This window comes from Rhinoraja longicauda, chromosome 40, assembly GCF_053455715.1.
Source record: "Rhinoraja longicauda isolate Sanriku21f chromosome 40, sRhiLon1.1, whole genome shotgun sequence".
In the NCBI taxonomy this organism is placed as follows: Eukaryota; Metazoa; Chordata; class Chondrichthyes; order Rajiformes; family Arhynchobatidae; genus Rhinoraja; species Rhinoraja longicauda.
In genome coordinates, this window is record NC_135992.1 from 8,326,974 (window position 1) to 8,349,124 (window position 22,151).

The 22,151-nt window shown below is 47.5% G+C and overlaps 2 protein-coding genes across 3 annotated transcripts in view; one reads left to right on the forward strand and one right to left on the reverse strand.

Annotated features, from left to right (window-relative positions):
• The first annotated feature begins 226 nt into the window (after positions 1–226).
• On the forward strand, positions 227–4,617 carry LOC144611433 (protein phosphatase 1 regulatory subunit 15B-like). Its single transcript, XM_078430518.1, has 3 exons — positions 227–382; positions 1,884–2,883; positions 3,879–4,617. Exons 1-3 carry the CDS (start codon positions 339–341, stop codon positions 4,149–4,151), a joined length of 1,317 nt encoding a protein of 438 aa, XP_078286644.1. The 5' UTR covers positions 227–338; the 3' UTR covers positions 4,152–4,617.
• Positions 4,618–11,802: 7,185 nt separating this feature from the next.
• Positions 11,803–22,151, reverse strand: part of LOC144611576 (nucleobindin-2-like) — a 30,103-nt gene continuing 19,754 nt past the window's right edge. The window contains exons 9-13 of one of the 2 annotated variants that reach the window (XM_078430744.1): positions 22,039–22,131; positions 19,404–19,493; positions 17,454–17,627; positions 14,926–15,028; positions 11,803–12,853 (exon numbers count right to left, since the gene is read on the reverse strand). In XM_078430744.1, coding sequence (XP_078286870.1) covers positions 12,564–12,853; positions 14,926–15,028; positions 17,454–17,627; positions 19,404–19,493; positions 22,039–22,131 — 750 coding nt within the window. In that variant the 3' untranslated portion in view covers positions 11,803–12,563. The remainder of the gene's footprint in view (positions 12,854–14,925; positions 15,029–17,453; positions 17,628–19,403; positions 19,494–22,038; positions 22,132–22,151) is intronic. The other variant, XM_078430745.1, reaches the window with a different exon arrangement.

Consider the following 22,151-nt stretch of genomic DNA (forward strand, 5'->3'; position numbering starts at 1 on the left):
CTCTCTCTCTCTCTCTCTCTCCCCCTCTCCCAGGGGACTCTGTGGAAACTTCCAGTGTTTGCTGTTCTCATTCCACTGACGTCACCGGACGTTTGACGTAGTGAAACGAACCCGTCGGCACGTAGTGCAGCGCCGTTGACGCACGCGGCCCCGCGTAGGGGGGGGGTGACGTCAGTGCGGTATATAAGCGGGCGGGGCGCGCACCGACGCACACACTCACTGACAAGGACAACGACGAACAACATACAACATGGAGCTGAGAGAGACGGGTGAAACCAGCGCCATCACAGCGGCACCACGGCCACGGAGCGGGCACCGACAACTCACACACGCTCGTAATGCGCGGACACCGCCGGACGGGGACTGATGATCGCCGCGACAGGTGGGTGGCTGGAGCCTTCACCCCACACACACACACACACAGAGGGGTGGGGGGGGGGGGGGCGGTGAGAGGGGACAAGGTGAAGGGGGGACATGGTGAAGCGGGCGGGGGAAGGGTGAGGGACAAGGTGAAGGGGGGACAAGGTGAAGGGGGGACATGGTGAAGCGGGCGGGGGAAGGGGAAGGGTGAGGGACAAGGTGAAGGGGGGACATGGTGAAGGGGGGACATGGTGAAGGGGGGACATGGTGAAGGGGGGACATGGTGAAGGGGGGACATGGTGAAGCGGGCGGGGGAAGGGGAAGGGTGAGGGACAAGGTGAAGGGGGGACATGGTGAAGGGGGGACATGGTGAAGGGGGGACATGGTGAAGGGGGACATGGTGAAGGGGGGACATGGTGAAGCGGGCGGGGGAAGGGGAAGGGTGAGGGACAAGGTGAAGGGGGACATGGTGAAGCGGGCGGGGGAAGGGGAAGGGTGAGGGACAAGGTGAAGGGGGGACATGGTGAAGGGGGGACATGGTGAAGGGGGGACATGGTGAAGCGGGCGGGGGAAGGGGAAGGGTGAGGGACAAGGTGAAGGGGGGACATGGTGAAGCGGGCGGGGGAAGGGGAAGGGTGAGGGACAAGGTGAAGGGGGACAAGGTGAAGGGGGACAAGGTGAAGGGGGGACAAGGTGAAGGGAGGACAAGGTGAAGGGGGGACAAGGTGAAGGGGAAGGGTGAGGGACAATGTGAAGGGGGACAAGGTGAAGGGGGCGGGGGAAGGGTGAGGGACAAGGTGAAGGGCGGGGGAAGGGTGAGGGACAAGGTGAAGGCTAGTTGTGAGATGTGGGCAAGGTTGGGCAGGTTGGGGTCGGGGAGACTATTCCTACTGAATGAACTCCTTTCCACACTTGGAGGTGGAATTCTATTTTGTAAGCTGCTAGAAAAGATGAGGAAGAAAGGCATTTGCCACCATCCACTGGGCACCAATGTGGCTGGCATGGAGAATAGAAACACTGAATTTCACACCAGGAACTGCCTAAGCCAGTTACAATACACTGGTGGTGTTGTCCCTTTGCTACCTCATTATATTCCACTGGGAGACAGGGTGAAGGGGGAGAGGGGACAGGGTACAAGGTGAAGGGGGGACAGGGGACAAGGTGAAGGGGGGACAGGGGGAGGGGTGGGGGACAGGGTGAGGGGGGAGAGGGGACAGAGTACAAGGTGAAGTGGGAGGGACTAGGTGAGGGGGGAGTGGGGACAGGGTGCAAGGTGAGGGGGGATAGGGGACAGGTGAGGGGGGATAGGGGACAAGGTGAGGGGGGTGTAGGAGGCAGGGTGAGGGGGACGGGGAGGGGTGGGTTAGGGGGCAGAGTGCTTGGGAGAGGGGCAGGGTAAGTGGGAGAGTGGCTAGTTGTGAGATGTGGGTAAGGTTGGGAGAGGTGGAGGATGGGGGGGAGATCTATTGTAAGGCAATGTGGACATCCCTGTGCTGATCTACTTTTCCTTTTTTGTTATGTAGTTGTGCTATGCACTTTGACATGGAGTTGCTCAAAATGGTTCCATCTTTGCCTTATGATGGACCCTTCCTGGAGAAGAAGCACCTTCTGCCCTGGATTAATGGTGTGTGGTGGAAATCTCTGAAGGTCTGCCTGTTCCTACTGAATGAACTCCTTTCCACACTTGGAGGTGGAATTCTATTTTGTAAGCTGCTAGAAAAGATGAGGAAGAAAGGCATTTGCCACCATCCACTGGACACCAACGCGGCTGGCATGGAGAATAGAAACACTGAATTTCACACCAGGAACTGCGTAAGCCAGTTACAATACACTGGTGGTGTTGACCCTTTGCTACCTCATTATATTCCACTGGGAGACAGATCAATGGCTGAAGAGAAGTTAACCGTGGAACGTGACTGCAAGATGGATACTTGGCTTGAAGAGCAAAGTGAAATGGCTTTCAACTGCACAACTCCACTTGTTCTAACTATGATCTGGCCAAACAATGAAGAGAAGGCCCGGTCTTCGGACCGGGCTGATGAAGACGAGGAGAACATGGATGATGCAGAGTCCATTGACTGGTCCACTGATGATTCCAATGACGAGTCTTGTGATGAAAGTGACTCTCATCTTCTGTGGGACTCCTTTTTTCAACGTGACCCCTACAATCCCTTGAATTTTTCGGCAACCACTGGCCCTCAAGGCCTGACCTGTAAGACTGATACGGAGGAGGACGCAGAGGATTCTGCCTTGAACCGGTTTACACCCGAAGAGTCTGACAATGACGAGTTGTGGGACTCGTTCTCTCAAAGCACCGATCCTTTCAACCCGTTGAACTTCTCTGCTTGCACCACCACAAGTGAACCCAGCAACCAAGGAGTGAAGCAAGGCAGCGTGCTGTCAGAGGAAGGACAGCCAGACACTCCTGCTCTGTGCTACAACACGGACCCTTCTGGTGTGGATCAGATTACCCCAACTGTAAAGCAAGAAACTAGTGGGAACCAGAGAAAAACTACCAAAAAGGTATGCTTTAGCCTGGTTTAGTTTACCTAGATACAGTGAAAAACATTTGTTTATATGCTATCCAGTTTTAAAAAAAGACTATACATGATTGCAATCAAACTGCCACAGTGCAGGAGGTGGGGCGGGCTATATTCAGAGTGCCATGGATTTCTGTTTAACCCAGTAGATGTTCCTGTGTCTCTGGAATCTGTAGAAGTCTTGACCTCAAACATCACTTATCCTTGTTCTCCAGAGATGTTACCTGACTTGCTGAATCACTCCAGCACTTTATGTCCTTTTATGTAAACCAGCATCTGCAGTTCCTTATTTCTACATGTACTGTGAAGGTTGTATTCCTATCTCCAGTACAGTCCCATCTCTGGAACTTTGCTCCCACCTACCATGCCACCCCCTTACTATGACTCAGCTGTTGTGTGGGAACCTGATGTAATGTGTTCATAAAAGGATTATAAGTGCAATCATGACTCATCTGCGCACAGTGATTAATGATCAACACTCCCTGTTCAGCTTCCTGCTTTATTTAGCTGGATTTGAGGGAGCCAGCAATCTGATTAACAAACCAGAATTTAGTTGTGACATTAAGCATGTGTATCTGGGGTGTCATAGTCATGCAACCAAGCCTATGCTGACTGAAATGCCCCATCTACACTAGTTCCACCTGCTTCAAATTGGCCCATATCCCTCAACCTTTCCTATCTGAGGTGCAGTGAAATTCCTTTTGTGCATGCATTTCAGTGAAGGTATTACAAATCACACGCAGTCTTGGTTGAGTGCAAGTGTATAGGAATAGTATACTGGGACGTTATACAAGAATCAGAATTTTTTGTTCCTATTTTAAGTCTATAAGTTGATGTAAATGTAGAATTTTAAACAAAGGACATTTGTAGCAGATGTGCCAAATGTGAAAAAAAGGAAAAATGTTGGGGTTTCCAGTCATTGCATCAGCCAAAGTTGTGGGGGAATATCTTCATGGCCCATGTTACTTTCTCCTCCAGGTTCGATTCTGTCCCGTGGTTAAAGTTCACTGGATGATTGTTTGGGACTTTGCCTCTCGAGCTGCTCGCAAGGGTCCCTGGGAACAGCATGCGCGTGATCGGAACAGGTTCCAGCGTCGCATTGCCAATACAGAGGCAGCGATTGGCTTCTGTTTGGATCCGAAGCACAGACTGGCTGTGTGGACTAAATGCCAGGAACCAGAGTACAGTCAATATTACTGGAGAGAAACAAGAACAGAAAATGCTGACAGCCTCTCACACCCAAAACATTGACTCCCTTCTCTTCCAGAGATGAGCCCTGACTTGAATATTTCCAGTATTTTATATTTGTTTTGGATTTCTACCATCTACTACAGTTGTTGGACTTTAGTTATGGGGAGATGTTGGTGACACTCTCTCTATAGTGTTCTCGTCAGAAATGGTAACAAGAGCAGTCTCATTATTGAGCCTCTAGTTTACCTTTGTATGACTCTGGTCAGACAGAAACAATGTGGAAACTCTGTTCGGCCTGACTTGCCCACACTGGCCAACATGTCCCATCTACACTAGTTCCCCCCCCCCCCCCCCTGCGTTTGGCCCATATCCCTCAACCAGTCTTATCCATGTACCTGTTTGTTTCTTAAACATTGTGATAGTCCCTGCCTCAACTACCTCCTTGTGGATTTGAAACTTGAATGCAACTCAGTGCAATGTGGATAATTGATTTTTATTCTGTTGTTTGTGTAATAAAGGATTATTTCTGACACTATTCCTATTCTCAATTCCTGACTACTCGCTGCTTAATGAATTTGGGAAGTCGAGTAAATAGGTGATAACCAGGCACATTAGCATTCTGTTTCTGAGGTAGGATTAGCATGGAGGGTTGGTTCAAGAACCATCATGATTCTGGTAGGAAAGTAGGTGTTTCTGAGCCTGTTGGGTTTCGATCCATCGTGCCTAATGGCAGCAGTGAGAAGAGGGGCTTAACTGGATGGTAGAAATCCTTGATGACATGCCCTTACCGTGAGACAGTATCTGGTGTAGATGCCTATGGGCTAAGACCACCCACTCTATGCAGACTCTTGCATTCCTGTGTGTTGTAATTGGAGTACCAGGCCATGATGCATCCACAGGCAATACGTGCAAATTCTATGCTGAGATCAGGTTAAACCAGCTCCAGCACCCTGGTAACAATTACAAAAATGTGGCAGAAGTGTGAACAAAGCTGAGAGCCGAATGGTCAAAGATATTTAACATTAGGAGTTTATTCACAAAATGCTGGAGTAACTCAGCAGGTCAGGCAGCATCTCGGGAGAGAAGGAATGGGTGACGTTTCGGGTCGAGACCCTTCTTCAGACTGATGTCGGGGCCGGGACAAAGGAAGGATATAGGTGGAGACAGGAAGATAGAGGGAGATCTGGGAAGGGGGAGGGGAAGTGAGGGACAGAGGAACTATCTAAAGTTGGAGAAGTCGATGTTCATACCACTGGGCTGCAAGCTGCCCAGGCAAAATATGAGGTGCTGTTCCTCCAATTTCCGGTGGGACTATGGCACTGGAGGAGGCCCATGACAGAAAGGTCAGAATGGGAATGGGAGGGGGAGATGAAGTGCTCAGCCACCGGGAGATCAGTTTGGCCAACGCGGACCGAGCGCAAGTGTTGAGCGAAACGATCGCAGAGCCTGCGTTTGGTTTCGCCTATGTAAATAAGTTGACATCTGGAGCAGCGGATGCAGTAGATGAGGTTGGAGGAGGTGCAGGTGAACCTCTGTCTCACCTGGAAAGACTGTTTGGGTCCTTGGATGAAGTTGAGGGGGGAGGTAAAGGGACAGGTGTTGCATCTCGTGCGGTTGCAGGGGAAAGTGCCTGGGGATGGGGTGGTTTGGGTAGGAAGGGACGAGTGGACCAGGGAGTTATGGAGGGAACGGTCTCTGTGGAACGCAGAAAAGGGAGGAGATGGGAAGATATGGCCAGTGGTGGGGGTCCCATTGTAGATGACGGAAATGTTGGCGGATGATTTGTTGGATACGCTGGCTGGTGGGGTGGAAGGTGAGAACGAGGGGGATTCTGTCCTTGTTGCGAGTGGGGGGAGGGGGAGCAAGAGCGGAGCTGTGGGATGTAGAAGAGATCCTAGTGAGAGCCTCATCTATAATGGAAGAGGGGAAGCCCCGTTTCCTGAAGAATGAGGACATCTCTGACATTAGGGGTGATGAGGAAAGGGTGGGCTCTTAAGGATGAGCTCAATATAGCAGAGGGGAATCTTTGTCCAGGCAGATCTTGTAAAATGTAGATTGATTTGGGTGATACTAGGATATGATAAAGGGCTGAACATTGGACTTTATCCATAAGCCACCAAATTGGAGTAGTTGTAATAATGGAATGACAAATCATGAAATTAGAGCAGATAAAAGGATTAGATTAGAGATACAATGTGGAAGTAGGCCTTTCGGTCTGACGTGTCTGTGTCAATCAACGATCACCCATACACTAGTTCTAACCTATACACACAAGGGACCATGTACAGAAGCCAATTAACCTACAAACCTGCATGTCTTTGGAATGTTGGAGGAAACCAGAGCACACAGAAAACTCACAGGGAAAACATGCAAACTTCGTACAGACAGCACCTGTAGTCAGGATCAAACCTGGGTCTCTGGTGCTGTAAGACAGCAACTCTACCACTGGATCACCCTAATGGACTAATCGCGGCATACTTTGTGTAGAAGGGACAAGTTTCAAGTCGTGAAAATGTGAAGGATGAATGAATGGTTTTCTAGATCAGCCAGTTAAGGAATCAACTGGGGAAAAAGGTTTTCGAGCGCATTTTGTGGTTAATTGACAAACATATTGTAAAAGGGCTGTCAGGGACGAGTGACCATAATGAGTTTTTCATTGAGTTTGAATGTGATGCAATTTGATCTGAAACTAGGGTATTAAAGGAATTTAAGGTAGGAGAGGATGAATTAGCCGTGGGTGGTTGGAGAAAATGCTTCATTACTGGTATGACTGGCAATGATTATAACTTAGGAAATATTGCATAATTTGCAGAAATAGATTCACTTTAATTTATTAGGGAAAGTCTAATTTAAAAAGTGATTCATCTTTTGCTGACAGGAGAAATTACAGTTCCCAGAAAGAGCAATAAGCCTGAGGATTGGGAGCATTTTTGAAATTGGCAAAGAAAGACCAAGAAATCAACCAAGCCGAGAGAATGAGGGTAAATTATCAAGAAACGGAAATCGATGTGAGTTTTTACAGGTATGTAATATGGAAAAGACTAGCGAGGGTAAATGTGATCTCTCCAGAATGAATTTGTACAGTGCTACCCATTTAGGTCAGCAGTTCTTGCCATTTGTTGATAGGATATCAACATTACTGACCAAAGATAGAATCATCGAGTCATGCAGCCTGGAAACAATCTGCCCTAAGTGGGCCAGGCCAACGTCATACTTATCCTGTGTGACACCACAAAGATTAACTAATTGCCACAGAACATAACCCAACAAAATAAATTCCCTTTGTTCTACCCATTCTCCTCCCCCACTTTCTCTGCTATCAAGACTAACTTGTTTTTCATTTTTTTACAGTTTTAACAGAGTCCCAGATCCTAAAAAATAGTTTTTATTCCCCTCGAACCTACTGATTTTTTCAATTTTCTGTTATTTTAGATTTCCAGTGTCTATAGCTGTTTTCATTTTCATCCAGAGTTGATGTTGATGTAACTTTGAGGGTATGAGACGTGAATTGGCCAAGATAGACTGGCAATTGATTCTTAAAGGATTGACGGTTGATATGCAATGGAAGGCATATAAAGACCGCATGGATGAACTACAACAATTGTTCATCCCAGTTTGGCAAAAGAATAAATCAGGGAAGGTAGTGCATCCGTGGCTAACAAGGGAAATTAGGGATAGTATCAAAACAAAAGATGAAGCATACAAATTAGCAAGAAAAAGCAGCCTACCAGATGACTGGGAGAAATTCAGAGTCCAGCTGAGGAGGACAAAGGGCTTAATTAGGAAAGGGAAAATAGATTATGAAAGAAAACTGGCAGGGAACATAAAAACTGACTGCAAAAGCTTTTATAGATATGTGAAGAGAAAAAGATTAGTTAAAACAAATGTCGGTCCCTTGCAGTCAGAAACAGGTGAATTGATCATGGGGAACAAGGACATGGCAGACCAATTGAACAACTACTTTGGTTCTGTCTTCACTAAGGAAGACATAAATAATCTGCCGGAAATAGCAGGGGACCGGGGGTCAAATGAGATGGAGGAACTGAGTGAAATCCAGGTTAGTCGGGAAGTGGTGTTTGGTAAATTGAATGGATTAAAGGCCGATAAATCCCCAGGGCCAGATAGGCTGCATCCCAGAGTGCTTAAGGAGGTAGCCCCAGAAATAGTGGATGCATTAGTGATAATTTTTCAAAACTCTTTAGATTCTGGAGTAGTTCCTGAGGATTGGAGGGTCGCTAATGTAACCCCACTTTTCAAAAAGGAAGGGAGAGAGAAAACGGGGAATTATAGACCAGTTAGCCTAACATCGGTAGTGGGGGAAATGCTAGTCAGTTATTAAAGATGTGATAGCATCACATTTGGAAAGTGGTGAAATCATTGGACAAAGTCAGCATGGATTTATGAAAGGTAAATCATGTCTGACGAATCTTATAGAATTTTTTGAGGATGTAACTAGTAGAGTGGATAAGGGAGAACCAGTGGATGTGTTATATCTGGACTTCCAGAAGGCTTTCGACAAGGTCCCACATAAGAGATTAGTATGCAAACTTAAAGCACACGGTATTGTGGGTTCAGTATTGATGTGGATAGAGAACTGGTTGGCAGACAGGAAGCAAAGAGTAGGAATAAACGGGTCCTTTTCAGAATGGCAGGCAGTGACTAGTGGGGTACCGCAAGGCTCAGTGCTGGGACCCCAGCTATTTACAATATATATTAATGATTTGGACGAGGGAATTGAATGCAACATCTCCAAGTTTGCGGATGACACGAAGCTGGGGGGCAGTGTTAGCTGTGAGGAGGATGCTAGGAGGCTGCAAAGTGATTTGGATAGGTTAGGTGAGTGGGCAATTGCATGGCAGATGCAGTATAATGTGGATAAATGTGAGGTTATCCACTTTGGTGGCAAGAACAGGAAAGCAGACTATTATCTGAATGGTGGCCGATTAGGAAAAGGGGAGATGCAACGAGACCTGGGTGTCGTGGTACACCAGTCATTGAAAGTAGGCATGCAGGTGCAGCAGGCAGCGAATGGTATGTTGGCATTCATAGCGAGGGGATTTGAGTATAGGAGCAGAGAGGTTCTGCTGCAGTTGTACAGGGCATTGGCGAGACCACACCTGGAGTATTGCATACAGTTTTGGTCTCCTAATCTGAGGAAAGACATTCTTGCCATAGAGGGAGTACAGAGGTTTACCAGATTGATTCCTGGGATGGCAAGACTTTCATATGAAGAAAGACTGGATAGACTCGGCTTGTACTCACTGGAATTTAGAAGATTGAGGGGGGATCTTATAGAAACTTACAAAATTCTTAAGGGGTTGGACAGGCTAGATGCAGGAAGATTGTTCCCAATGTTGGGGAAGTCCAGAACAAGGGGTCACAGTTTAAGGATAAGGGGGAAGGAAGTCTTTTAGGACCGAGATGAGAACGTTTTTTTCCATACAGAGAGTGGTGAATCTGTGGAATTCTCTGCCACAGAAGGTAGTTGAGGCTAGTTCATTGGCTATATTTAAGAGGGAGTTAGATGTGGCCCTTGTGGCTAAAGGGATCAGCGGGTATGGAAAGAAGGCAGGTACAGGATACTGAGTTGGATGATCAGCCATGATCATATTGAATGGCGGTGCAGGCTCGAAGGGCCGAATGGCCTACTCCTGCACCTATTTTATATGTTTCTGTGGACAAAACTTTCGGACAGAGCCTCGTGCAAGCAAAATTATATCATAATTTAAACCCCAAAAATCAATCATTGATGGAACTCCAAGATCCAACTTTTTTGCTAAGTTTTCAGCTTTCTCCAAATAATCTTTTGTTGAAACTGTGCATAGGCTGACTATAAGTGTACTGTTATACCAATCTAAAAAAGCCCAGATATTTTTTTTTACATGTTGGCAACCTATTCTCATCTTTTATAGTTTTCAATGTTTTCATGTGTTCTTTATCCAGCTTACATCTCTTTGTAGACACAAGGAATTGCAGATGCTGAAATCTTGAAGAAAACACTTAAGTGCTGGAGTAACTCAGTGGGTCAGGCAGCATCTGTGGAGGAAATGAAAAGGTGACGTTTCAGGTCAGGATCCTTCTTCAGTGTCTGAAGAAGGATTCTGACCTGAAACGTCACCGATCCATTCCCTCCTTAGATTGTTGCCTGACCCGCAGAGTTACTACAGCACTTTGTTTTGTATCCCTTTGTCTTCTTCCTTCACAAAGGAAGTGGAAGTGCTTTAAAGGCTCTGTGCTTGGGGTTCATTTCTTGAAAGCTTTCTATTTTTCATCACGGTTAGTTAAGAATTAACTGCACAGCTCCCCGTAGCAAACTATTCTTATAGAAATTAAAGCCAACGCTACTCCATTTCAACATATATCTACAGTTCACCCAAGCCTATCCCAGTTTCCTATTGAGGCAATTCCCCGAAAAACATGCTTCATACCCTAACCTGTGTAGGATGAAACATTAAATGCACAGCATTTTGAAATATGTGGGTTATTTCAAATACGACTGCTTGTTGATTCATTCGATTATCGCTCCATGTTGACACCAAAACTGCGAGGGGCAAATGCAATGGATTGGGTCTTTTCTTATGTGACCCAAAAATTGGGACGTCAGGTCACAAGGGATCAAAATTAGTGGGATGTATTGTTGTGGGGAATAAAGAAGGCTTAGAGGGATTGTAACTGCAAAGACATGTAGGTGTGTAGGCTACTGGGCCTCTATAAATTGCCCATCATGGATGTAAAAGTGGGAGAGCAAAGAATGGGTGATCGATGGTCGGCGTGAACTCAGAAGATCATGTGATAGGAGCAACATTAGGCCATTCGGCCCATCAAGTCTGCTCCACCATTCAATCATGGTTGATCTATCTCTTCCTCCTAAACCCATTCCCTTGCCTTCTCCCCATAACCTCTGGCACCTGTACTAATCAAGAATCTATCTATCTCTGCCATAAATACATCAATAGACAATAGGTGCAGGAGGAGGTCATTTGCCCCTTTGAGCCAGCACCGCCATTCAATGCGATCATGGCTGATCATTCTCAATCAGTACCCCGTTCCTGCCTTCTCCCCATACCCCCTGACTCCGCTATCCACTGACTTGGCCTCCACAGCCTTCTGTGGCAAAGAATTCCACCCTCTGGCTAACGAAATTCCTCCTCATCTCCTTCGTAAAATAACGTCCTTTAATTCTGAGGCAATGGCTCTAGTCCGAGACTCCAGCACTAGTGGAAACATCCTCTCCACATCCACTCTATCCAAGTCTTCTGTACGTTCTATTCTGTACATTTCAATGAGGTCCCCCCCCTTCATTCTTCTAAATGAGGCCCAGTTCCATCAAATGCTCATCATATGTTAACCCACTCATTCCTGGATCATTCTTGTAAACCTCCGGACCCTCTCCAGAGCCAGCACATAATAATAATAATAATAATAATAATGCATTTTATTTATATAGCGCTTTTCATATACTCAAAGACGCTTTACAGAGATTTTGAGAACATAAGGAAATGAATAAATAGATAAATAAGTAAATAAATAAATGAACAGAGAAAGGAGACAGAAGGTGAGGTGACCTTCAGTGGTTGAAGGCAGTACTGAACAGTACTGAACACATCCCTCAGTGGGCCGAAGGGCCTGTTTCCTGAAGGGCTGTATTGCAAAACTAAACTATGTATGTGTTCTACTCTCGGGAAAAGTGAAATAAGATATCACCACAATGGCCCAGTCACAACCTTTATTTCACAAATGCTCATTAATCAAAACACACAATTCTCAACCTTGCATCAAATGCTTAAAAAGTGCATTATTTTAAAAATCAGATGCTCAATTCCTCCTTTGCTGCCTCTCAGCAGGGACAGCGTGTGGCCAGGAGGCTCAAGCTCCATTGGTAGAATTTCCACCATTAATTTATATCATTTCTCTATTGCTGTGTGCACAGGTTTTAAATGATTCTGCAATATTCTAAAACATTGAAACACCCTGGCACACAGGGATCCGTTCAAAGTAAATGGGAGAAACCAAAACGGGACGAGTCAGTGGCTTGGGACACATCAGAAGAGCAAGGTTGGGCATCATCGCGGAAACCACCCCTGGGCTTGTGATCGCTCATCTATAGCACGCACATGGACACCCGCTTGTCCTCCACTACAGCATCGGGTCAACAAGATAAAAAAATCTTGCCCGCTTTGGCCGTTGCCCAGTGTGTAACGAGGAGCTTCCTCTCAACTCAACCCGCCGCGACCAGCAGCCAGCATAATGTGGGATTATGCTCCCAGTCAGCAGAAGAGGGAGGCTTGGCGATGTGACGTTCAAAGCTAGAGTGACAGGGACGAAAGATGGGTACAGTGCAAGGTGTGAACTATAAAATATTTTGTATGACTGACTCACGGACTTATAAAGGATGAATACCCCTGATTAAGCGGAATCTGATGCTGCTGCTTCGAACAGTGATTTATGGGACAGTCAGATAGATGTCTGAGGTCACTGTAATGGCACGGCCTCTTCTGCTTGCTTCTTCTCAGGATCGTGGGCTGGTTGATCGGCCTGGTGACCGGGTGGCAGTGGTTGGATAATCTGGTGACCGAGTGGCAGTGGTTGGTTAACCTGGTGACTGGGTGGCAGTGGTTGGTTAGCCTGGTGACCAGGTGGCAGTGGATGATCAGCCTGGTGTCCAGGTGGCAGTGGATGATCAGCCTGGTGTCCAGGTGCACGGTCCAGTCCCTCTACCTCGGGCTGCACCTGCGCTGGTTCATTGACGGGAGCTCGGACATCTGAAAGATCCAGAGATGCAACAGTGTTTACCCAAAGTTAACAGCTGGCAGAGCTGGAGGGCTCAACATTCAAACAATTCCATCAATCCCACTACCGTGGATCGTATTAAGCATTGAACCTCCGAAATGTTGAGTGGTCCATGTGGTCTGACAAAGACATTCTGGACCAAATGACCTACTGAGCTATCATTTTCCAAGATAAGCAAAGTCAAGTCAAGTCAAGTTTATTTGTCACGTACACATACACGATGTGCAATGAAATGAAAGTGGCAATGCCTGCGGATTGTGCACAAAAAAAGAATTACAGTTACAGCATATAAATAAGTTACTATAGTGTAGACAATCCTGATGTGTTACAAATCCTGATGTGTTACAATGCTGTGAACTATATACATTGGGTATTTATTCACAAAATGCCGGAGTAACTCAGCAGGTCAGGCCGCATCTCAGGAGAGAAGGAATGGGTGACGTTTCGGGTCGAGACCCTTCTTCGGACTGAAGAAGGGTCTCGACCCGAAACGTCGCCCATTCCTTCTCTCCTGAGATGCTGCCTGATCTGCTGAGTTACTCCAGCATTTTGTGAATAAATACCTTCGATTTGTACCAGTATCTGCAGTTATTTTATATACATTGGGTATGTAAGCAAAGAATTTCACTGTGCCGAGACACATGTGACAATAAAGTATTCCTATATTCTATATTCTATATCCTATTCCTATATTCTGCACTCTGTACCTTCCTTCTCCTTTGGTCTGTCTATACTACTTAAATATCACTTGATAGTATTTATATATAGTATATATGATCTGACTGGATGGCAGGCAAAATAATGCTTTTCACTGTACAATAGAATCCTGCGTAGAAACAAAGAACTGCAGATGCCAAAGATAGACACAAAGTGCTGGAGTAACTCAAAGGGTCAGATAGTATCCCTGAGAAAAAGGATGGATAACGATTTGGGTTGGGATCATTCTGCGGATTCCTTTTTAACTGTTCATCAGTCTGAAGAAGGGCTCGAAGGGCCGAATGGCCTCCTCCTGCACCTTTTGTCTATTGTCTATAAGAAGGGTCTCGACCCGAAACGTCACCCATTCCTTCTCTCCAGAGATGCTGCCTGTCCCGCTGAGTTACTCCAACATTTTGTGTCTATCTTCGGTTTAAACCAGCATCTGCAGTTCCTTCCTGCCCATTAGTCTAAGCGGTCTGACATAGACATTCTGGTCCGTGACCCACTGAGCTGCCATTTGACAAGATAAGGAATGACCCACTGAGCCATTTAACAAGATAAGGAAGATTCTGATCAGGTCTAACTACACCTACTGACATTTGCTCGTGGAGTTTCTCGGTTATAAAGTGGACAATTAAATCAATATGGATTAGAGGTTACCGCCCACATCAAGTCCCCAGTGGTTGGTCATGCCATTGCAAAGGGGAGTTGACAATCCGACATGTTGGTATGGGATGGCGCCCAAGCCAGGCGTGTGTGTGCGTGCGCGCGCGCGTGCGTGCGCTGGTCACAGAAGTGAAAAATGCACACCTCCAGAACTAGGGACAGACAGTTTCTTCCCAGCTGTTATCAGGCAACTGAATCATTCTGTCAACAACTCGAGAGCGGTCCTGAGCTACCATTGACCTCACTTGAGACCCTCGGACTATCTTTAGTCGAACTTTGTTTTGCACTACACGTTATTCCCTTCATCATGTATCTGTATCCTGTGGACGGCTCGATTGTAATCATGTATTGTCTTCCCGCTGACTGGTTAGCCTACAACAAAAGCTTTTCACTGTACCTCAGTACACGTGACAATAAACTAAACTAGGTTCAGTTGTGATTAGACCACAGCAGAGGAGGACCACAGATCTACATGTCTTCTGGTCAATGATGTAGCAGCCTTTAGTTTTGTGCAATGCCTTCATGTCCAGAGAAGGTTTTGAATGCCATGGGAGAGGAAAGGACAGGCAGTCATGATAAAGGTATACACATTGAAGATGGGTGACAAGGTCACCAACACCACCGATCACCAGAAACATCTGGAGGTGATGAGGCTTATCTCAACATCAGATCTCCTTACCTGCCCCTGCGTCAGGGGGCTGGAATTTCAGCTCTCCTCCAGGACCAGAAGGAGGGGCTTTGTCTTTCTGCTGGGATTTCTTCTGCTCCATCTGCTGCAAGGCCTGTATCACAACAGAGAGAGAAGTCAGGTCTACCCCAACAGCTGCTGACGACATTCTACTGCTGCATCATAGAGAGCATCCTAACACATGGCATCCCTGTGTGGCACCTCAGCTGCACGGAGGCAGAAATGAAAGCTCTTCAGCGGGTAGTCCATAGAGCTCAGAGGACCATCGGAACACAGCTACCAGCCTTGGAGGGCATCTACAACACACGATGCCTCAGAAAAGCCACCAGCATCCACAAAGACTCTTCACACCCCTGCAACAGTCTGTTCGAACTCCTTCCATCGGGCAGACGCTACAAGGCCTTCTACGCCCGCACCTCCAGACTCAGGAACAGCTTCATCCCCAGGGCCATAGCTGCTATGAACCGGTCCTGCTGAGCCGGATGGTCACATCGCACAGTGATCCGGCACAGATCTACTTGCACTTTATTCTGTCTTAAACTGTTACAATTTGTTTCGTTGGGTGGTTGTTGTTTAAATTAATACTGACTAGCTAATTAATTTATTGCATCATATGGGAGGCGCATTCCCAATCTCGTTGTACCCCTGTACAATGACAATAAAGATATATTGTATTGTATTGTCAGGTGCCGAGTGCAAGAAGCAGCAATGCCATCCCCACACTGGGATGGTCATTGTTAGTGGTCTGCATAAGGACTCACCAACCCATGGGCTGGTTGCTGGTCAATACCCAATTACTCCCTCAGCAGCAACAATTGGCCTGAGAACCCATGGCTAGGGAAGGAAGTATTTGGGTCATAAAAACAGTGCCAGTGATAATTCCCAATGGCCACCAAAACGAAGTACGGGCACAGAAACAGACCCTTGCATCCCTCCAAGTCCCTCCAAGCTCCCATTTCACACTGATTCTGTTTTCCCTTCACACCCCCATAACCCTTGCTCACACTCCACTAATCACCTGCTCACCAGAGCCAATTTACAGCCAACTTACCTGCACGCTTATTACGAGGACATTGCATGGTTCAAGGGCCAGAGCTACAGGGAAAGGTCGGGCAGGCTAGGAGTGTATCGCTTGGAGTGCAGGAGGCTGAGGGGTGATCTTTGCAGCGAATCGACAGGGTTAACATCTTTTTTTTTTAAACTCAGGGAAGGGGAAACCCTGAATAAAATAGGAACCTCATGGGCAAAGTTTTCACTCACAGGATGATGGGTATATGAAGCAAGCTATCAAGGGGTGTAGACACAATGAACTGCAGATGCTGGTTTATAAGAACAGTCCAAAGTGCTGGAGTAATTTAGGTCAGGCCTGCCTGAACATCTAAGTTACTCCATCACTTTGTGTCTTTTTTTTGTCAATGGAAGTAGTTGAGGCAGTTTCTATAATAGCATTTAAAAGACAGTGAATGGGGTGTCTGGAGGAGTCACTGTGATGGATGTTTGTGTTAAAATTGTGTGTCTTGTGTCTTTTACTCTGCACTGTTGTGGCTGCGTGGCAAATGATTTTCGTTCAATTCATTTTGAATGACAATAAAGGTCATTCATTCATTCATTCATTCATTTGGGCAAGTATATGGATAGGAAAGGTTTAGTGGGATATGGGCTCAACATGGGCAAATGTGGACTGACTAAGATGGGGCATTTTGGTTGGCAGGGTTGGGGCAAAGGGCCTGTTTCCGTGCTGTATGAGTCTATGATTCCACGCCTTTGGGAAGTGGGTGCTAAAAATCAGAATGTGCAAGGAAACCCAGGTGGTGACGGGGGAATGGGTAAACTCCACACAGCTGGCATTCGGAGGTCAGGGTTGACCCAGGCAGGGCCGTCTTAACGCATGGGTCTGATGGGCACTTGCCCGGGGGCCCACGAGCATAGGGGCCCCATGCTGATCTGTGTATGTTAAGTGACTTGCAATAAATAAATACTACTTTAAAAATGTAGGTTCAATAAGTGCTTTTTTCCCCAACATTTTCGGTCCCTAAGTGCTTCTCACAGCGGTCTGTAAGTGCTTTTCGCAACAATGTAGCACCCTAAGTCCGTCGCTAAGTGCTTTTCGGTAAGTGCTTTTCGCCGGCACGACAGGGGGGGGGCTGGTAGGGAAAGGGGGGTGGGGAGAGTACCGGTAGGGGCCCCAGTACACTGCTTTGCCCGGGGGCCCATAATGCTGTAAAAACAGCCCTGGACCCAGGGATGCTGGAGCTGAGACGAAGTGCCTTTACCCGCTGCACCTACTTGGAACAACTCCATGATGTCCTCTTTCCTCCCTCACTCTGGCATCCTGCAGGGACACAGGGTTGGAAGGGGCGGGCGGCACTGAATAAACGTCAACACGCGGCACGGGTTACTGATTGTGGATGATCAGCCATGATCTCAATGAATGGCGGTGCTGTCTCGAAGGGCCAAATGGCCTCCTCCTGCACCTGTTCTCTATGTTTCCAAGTTTTATGAACCCAGGCGTCCCTCACCTGTTGATATTCTTTCTTCTGGGCGTCGAGCTCGCTCTGCCTCCGCTGCAGGTCCTCGTGTTCCTTTTTCAGCTGCTCCACTTTGTGGGCGATCTCGGCCTCCTGCTCAGCGAGTTCCCGCTCGTACTGTCGTAGCTCCTCCTCCGTGTAGATCTGTGTCTCGTCCAGCGTCTGCTTCACAGTAAGGTGGGGGTGGGGTGGGGGGGTCAGTGGATCGGCAGGCCATGCCCGTGCTCACAAGCCCACTGACCTAACAGACTCACACAGTGACCGCATCCCCCCCCCCCGTCATCCCCATCAAGTTCCTATGCGTTTAGTTCGTTGTCACGTGTACTGAGGTACAGTAAAAAGCTTTTGTTGCCTGCTGACCAGTCCACAGAAGTGCAATGCATGATTACAATCAAGCCATCCACAGTGTAGAGATACAAATTAACGGGAATAACATGAATGATGTTTAGTGTAAGATAAAGTCCGATCAAAGTCCGCCACCGCGCCGGCGTCACGGTGGCGCAGCGGTAGAGTTGTTGCCTTACAGGGAATGCAGCGCCGGAGACTCAGGTTCGATCCTGACTACGGGCGCTGTACTGTACGGAGTTTGTACGTTCTCCCCGTGACCTGCGTGGGTTTTCTCCGAGATCTTCGGTTTCCTCCCACACCAAAGACGTACAGGTTTGTAGGTTAATTGACTGGGTAAATGTAAAAATTGTCCCTAGTGTATGTAGGATAGTGTTAATGTGCGGGGATCGCTGGGCGGCGCGGACTCGGTGGGCCGAAGGGCCTGTTTCCGCGCTGTATCTCTAAATCTAAAAAAATCTAAAAGATAGTCAAAGGGTCTCCAATGACCTAGATAGTATCACAGGATTGGTATCTAGTTGTTGGTAGGATGGTTCAGTTGCCTGATAACACCCGAGAAGAAACTGTCCCTGAATCCGGAGGTGTGCGTTTTCACACTTCTATACCTTTTGCCCGATGGGAGAGGGGAGAAGAGGGAGTGGCCAGGGTGCGACTCGTCCTCGATAATGCTGGTGGCCTTCCCGAGGCAGCGTGAGGTGTAAATGGAATCAATGGAAGGGAGGATGGTTTGCGTGATGGGAATAAACATCGTCAGCAATCTGTCCCGGACCAGCCACATCGAAGCTATGGCCTAGAGAGCACAACACCACCGCTACTTCCTTAGAAAACGTAGGAGGTTCGGCACATCCCCAACAACTCTCGCCAACTTCTACAGATGCGCCGTAGAAAGCATTTTATCGGGATGCATCACAGCACGGTTTGGGAACAGCTCTGTCCAAGACTGCAAGAAGTTGCAGAGAATTGTGGATGTAGCCCAGGCCATCACACCGTCTTTCCATTGTCTCCATCTACACTTCACGCTTCCTTGGCAAGGCCACAAGCATAACCAAGGAACAGTCTCACCCTGGTCACTCCCTTTTCTCGCCTCTCCCGTCAGGCAAAAGGTACAAAAGATTGAAAACGCACACCTCCAGATTCAGGGATAGTTTCTTCCCAGCTGTTACCAGGCAACTGGACGGTCCTCTCATCGGCTAGAGAGTGGTCCTGCCCTCCCATCTACCTCATTGGAGACCTTTGAACTATCTTTACTCGGACATTTTTCTTGTTGTGTCCTGAATCTGTACACTGTGGATGGTTTAATTGTAATCATATGTAGTCTTTTCTTTGACTGGACAGCACGCAAGCGAAATCTTTTCCCTCTACCTTGGTACACGTGACTATAAATTAAACTAAATCTCCCCCCAAAACCCTAAGGCTCCATCATTCCCCCCCCCCCCCACACTCTCTCCCAGGTCAGCATAGCCCTGAACCAGCACCAGCCATTAACCCGCCCCTCCCTCTGCTCCCTCACATCAAGCTCACACATAGCAGGAGTACCAGTCAGCCATTCCTATACCATTCACAACACCACTCCACCCCTGGTAAACAGGCACTGACCTCCCACTCCTCCGGCTCCAGGAACTCCTTTTTCTCTGTGGATTTCAGGAATTCTTCCAGGGTAACCAAACGATCCTTGTTGGTGTCGACCTGCCGGGCAAGTAGATGGTCAGGAGGTGAAGAGTCATGCAATCAGAAATCCTGGCCTGGAGACATTGCCTGTCCATTCCAGGAACAATATCTCCAGGTTTGTAAAGGGAGAGCCAGATCAGGACATGAATTCCCAATAATTTCCAGCTACTTTTGACATAGAAATGCCTTGCTTATTAGAAAAGGTCGAACAGAAGGAGCAGGAGAGAGTGAAAGTGACATTCACACTCCAGGGATTACCAAGATGGAGCAGTCACCTTATGAAACTACATTTCAGAAATAAACAGAAAAAAAGAATCAGGAGGTTTCAAAGAAGTGACAGATTGAGTACAAGGAGCCTGTATTCCCTAGATTAGATGAGAAAGAAGTAACCCAATTGTAACCCAAAGTTGACAGGGCATGTCTGGTGAGTTGAGAAATAGTGGCCATTTCAGGCTGGGTCAGTCATCCAGCATGGAAACAGGCCCTTCGGCCCAACTTGCCGACACCGGCCAACATTTCCCAGCTACACTAGTCCCACATTTCCCAGCTATACTAGTCCCACCTGCCCGCGCTTGACCCATATCCCATCAAGCCTGTCCTATCCACGTACTTGTCTAACTGTTTCTAAAACAGTTGTGATAGTGGGGTGGGATGAGGAGAAATTACACATGGAGAGAGTAATGGAGCTCAGATACTCTCCCGGTCTAAGAACCGTGGATGTTCAGTTGTTATATGTCTGTATCCTTCTCTCCCGAGATGCTGCCTGACCCGCTGAGTTACTCCAACATTTTGTGAAATAAATACGTCTGTATCATGTATTTTGCATTTCTATGACCGAGATCAACCTCCCTCCTGGGATAAATAAAGTTCTATCGTATCGTATCAAATCGAAATTAATACATTCGCGCAGACATGAAGGAATGACAGGATACGATCATGGCAACAGAGGTAGTGGAGTATCAGATTAGCCACAATCCTCCTGAATGGTGGAGCAGGCTCCAGTGCCAGAGGCCCAGGTTCCATCCTGGGCTCGGGTGCTGTCTATGTGGAGTCAGGACGTTCTCCCCATGACCTTGTCATGACCTCTTCCAATTTCTCTGGTTTCCTCTCACATCCCTAGTCCTGCTTATAAATCTTCAGGAAATCTTCAGGGTCTCACAGAACTCCAGTCGGAGAGAGGAGAACGTCTTCAAAGTGGTCATCCCTTGCCTTGAGGAGATTTTACAGTGGAGCTCTCAAAATGCAGAAACAAGGATCTGCAGATGCTAGTTTACTCAAAAAGTACACAAAGTGCCGGAGTAACTCAGCGGGTCAGGCAGCATCTCTGGAGAGCACAGAGGTGATGTTTCAGGTTGAGACCCTTCTTCATGTGACATTGGACATTTAAAAGGACACTTGGACAGACACATGGATAGGAAAGGGTGAGAGGGATGTGGGTCAAATGGACAAGCTTAGGTGAGGCATCTTGGTCAGTATGGACTTGCTGGGCCAAAGGGCCTATTTCCGTGCTGTACGATTCCAAGTACTATTGCCACAGCAGGGTTGTTTGACCTTTAGATTCTAGTAAACTGTCCAGTCATGCTGTATAGCAATTAGTCATTACATCCTGTTGAAACAAGGAACTTTTAGTTTAGTTTAGTTTAGAGATACAGCGCGGAAACAGACCCTTTCGGCCCACCGGGTCCGCGCCGACCAGCGATCCCCGCACATTCACACTATCCTATACCCACTGGGGACAAGTTTTACATTTACCAAGCCAATTAACCTACAAACCTGCACGTCTTTGGAGTGTGGGAGGAAACCGAAGATCTCGGAGGAAATCCACGCAGGTCACGGGGAGAACGTACAAACTCTGTACAGACTGCACCCACAGTCGGGATGGAACCCAGGTCTCCGGCGCTGCATTCGCAGCAACTCTACCACTGCGCCACCGTGCCGATGGCGATTTACGCAAAAGGACACAAAGTGCTAGAGAAACTCAGCAGGTCAGGCAGTAACACTGGAGATGGACAGGTGACGTTTCGGGTCTGGACCTTTCCTCAGACTAGCAGAAATCGCAGAGGGGGAGCAGTGAGAGAGGGTCTCACAGAGCACTGGGAGAGAGGGGGAGAGCTTCTTCAAAGTAGTCATCATACCTTGAGGAGATTTCGTGGTGGAGCAGTTAAAATGTCGAAACAAGGAACTGCAGATGCAAGTATGCACAAAAGGACAGCAACGTGCTGGAATAACTCAGCGGGTCAGGCAGCATCTCTGGAGAACACAGATAGGTGATGTTTCAGGTTGGGACCCATCATCAGACACTGAATCTGAAACGTCACCTATCCATGTTCTCCAGTGATGTTGCCTGACCCACTGAGTTGCTCCGGCAGTTAGAGTCATTGCATCTTGATGGGATCACACTCTTGCACTCTAGCAAAGGAACGATTGCAACATTACACTGTATAAAAAACGAATCGTGAAGGAACTGTGACGTTAACGATTCTGTTAACGACTCCCCCCCCCCCCCAGATATTCTACACTTCTGGCTCAGCTTCTGATTTTCTGAGCCCAGGACTAAACTCACCTCATTCATCACATGCTCCCTCATCCGCAGTCGTTCCTCTTCCATCTCGACCATGTCGTCCTCCTCGTTCTTGGGGTCGTAGACTTTCTCCAGCTTCGGGCGATGCAAAGAAA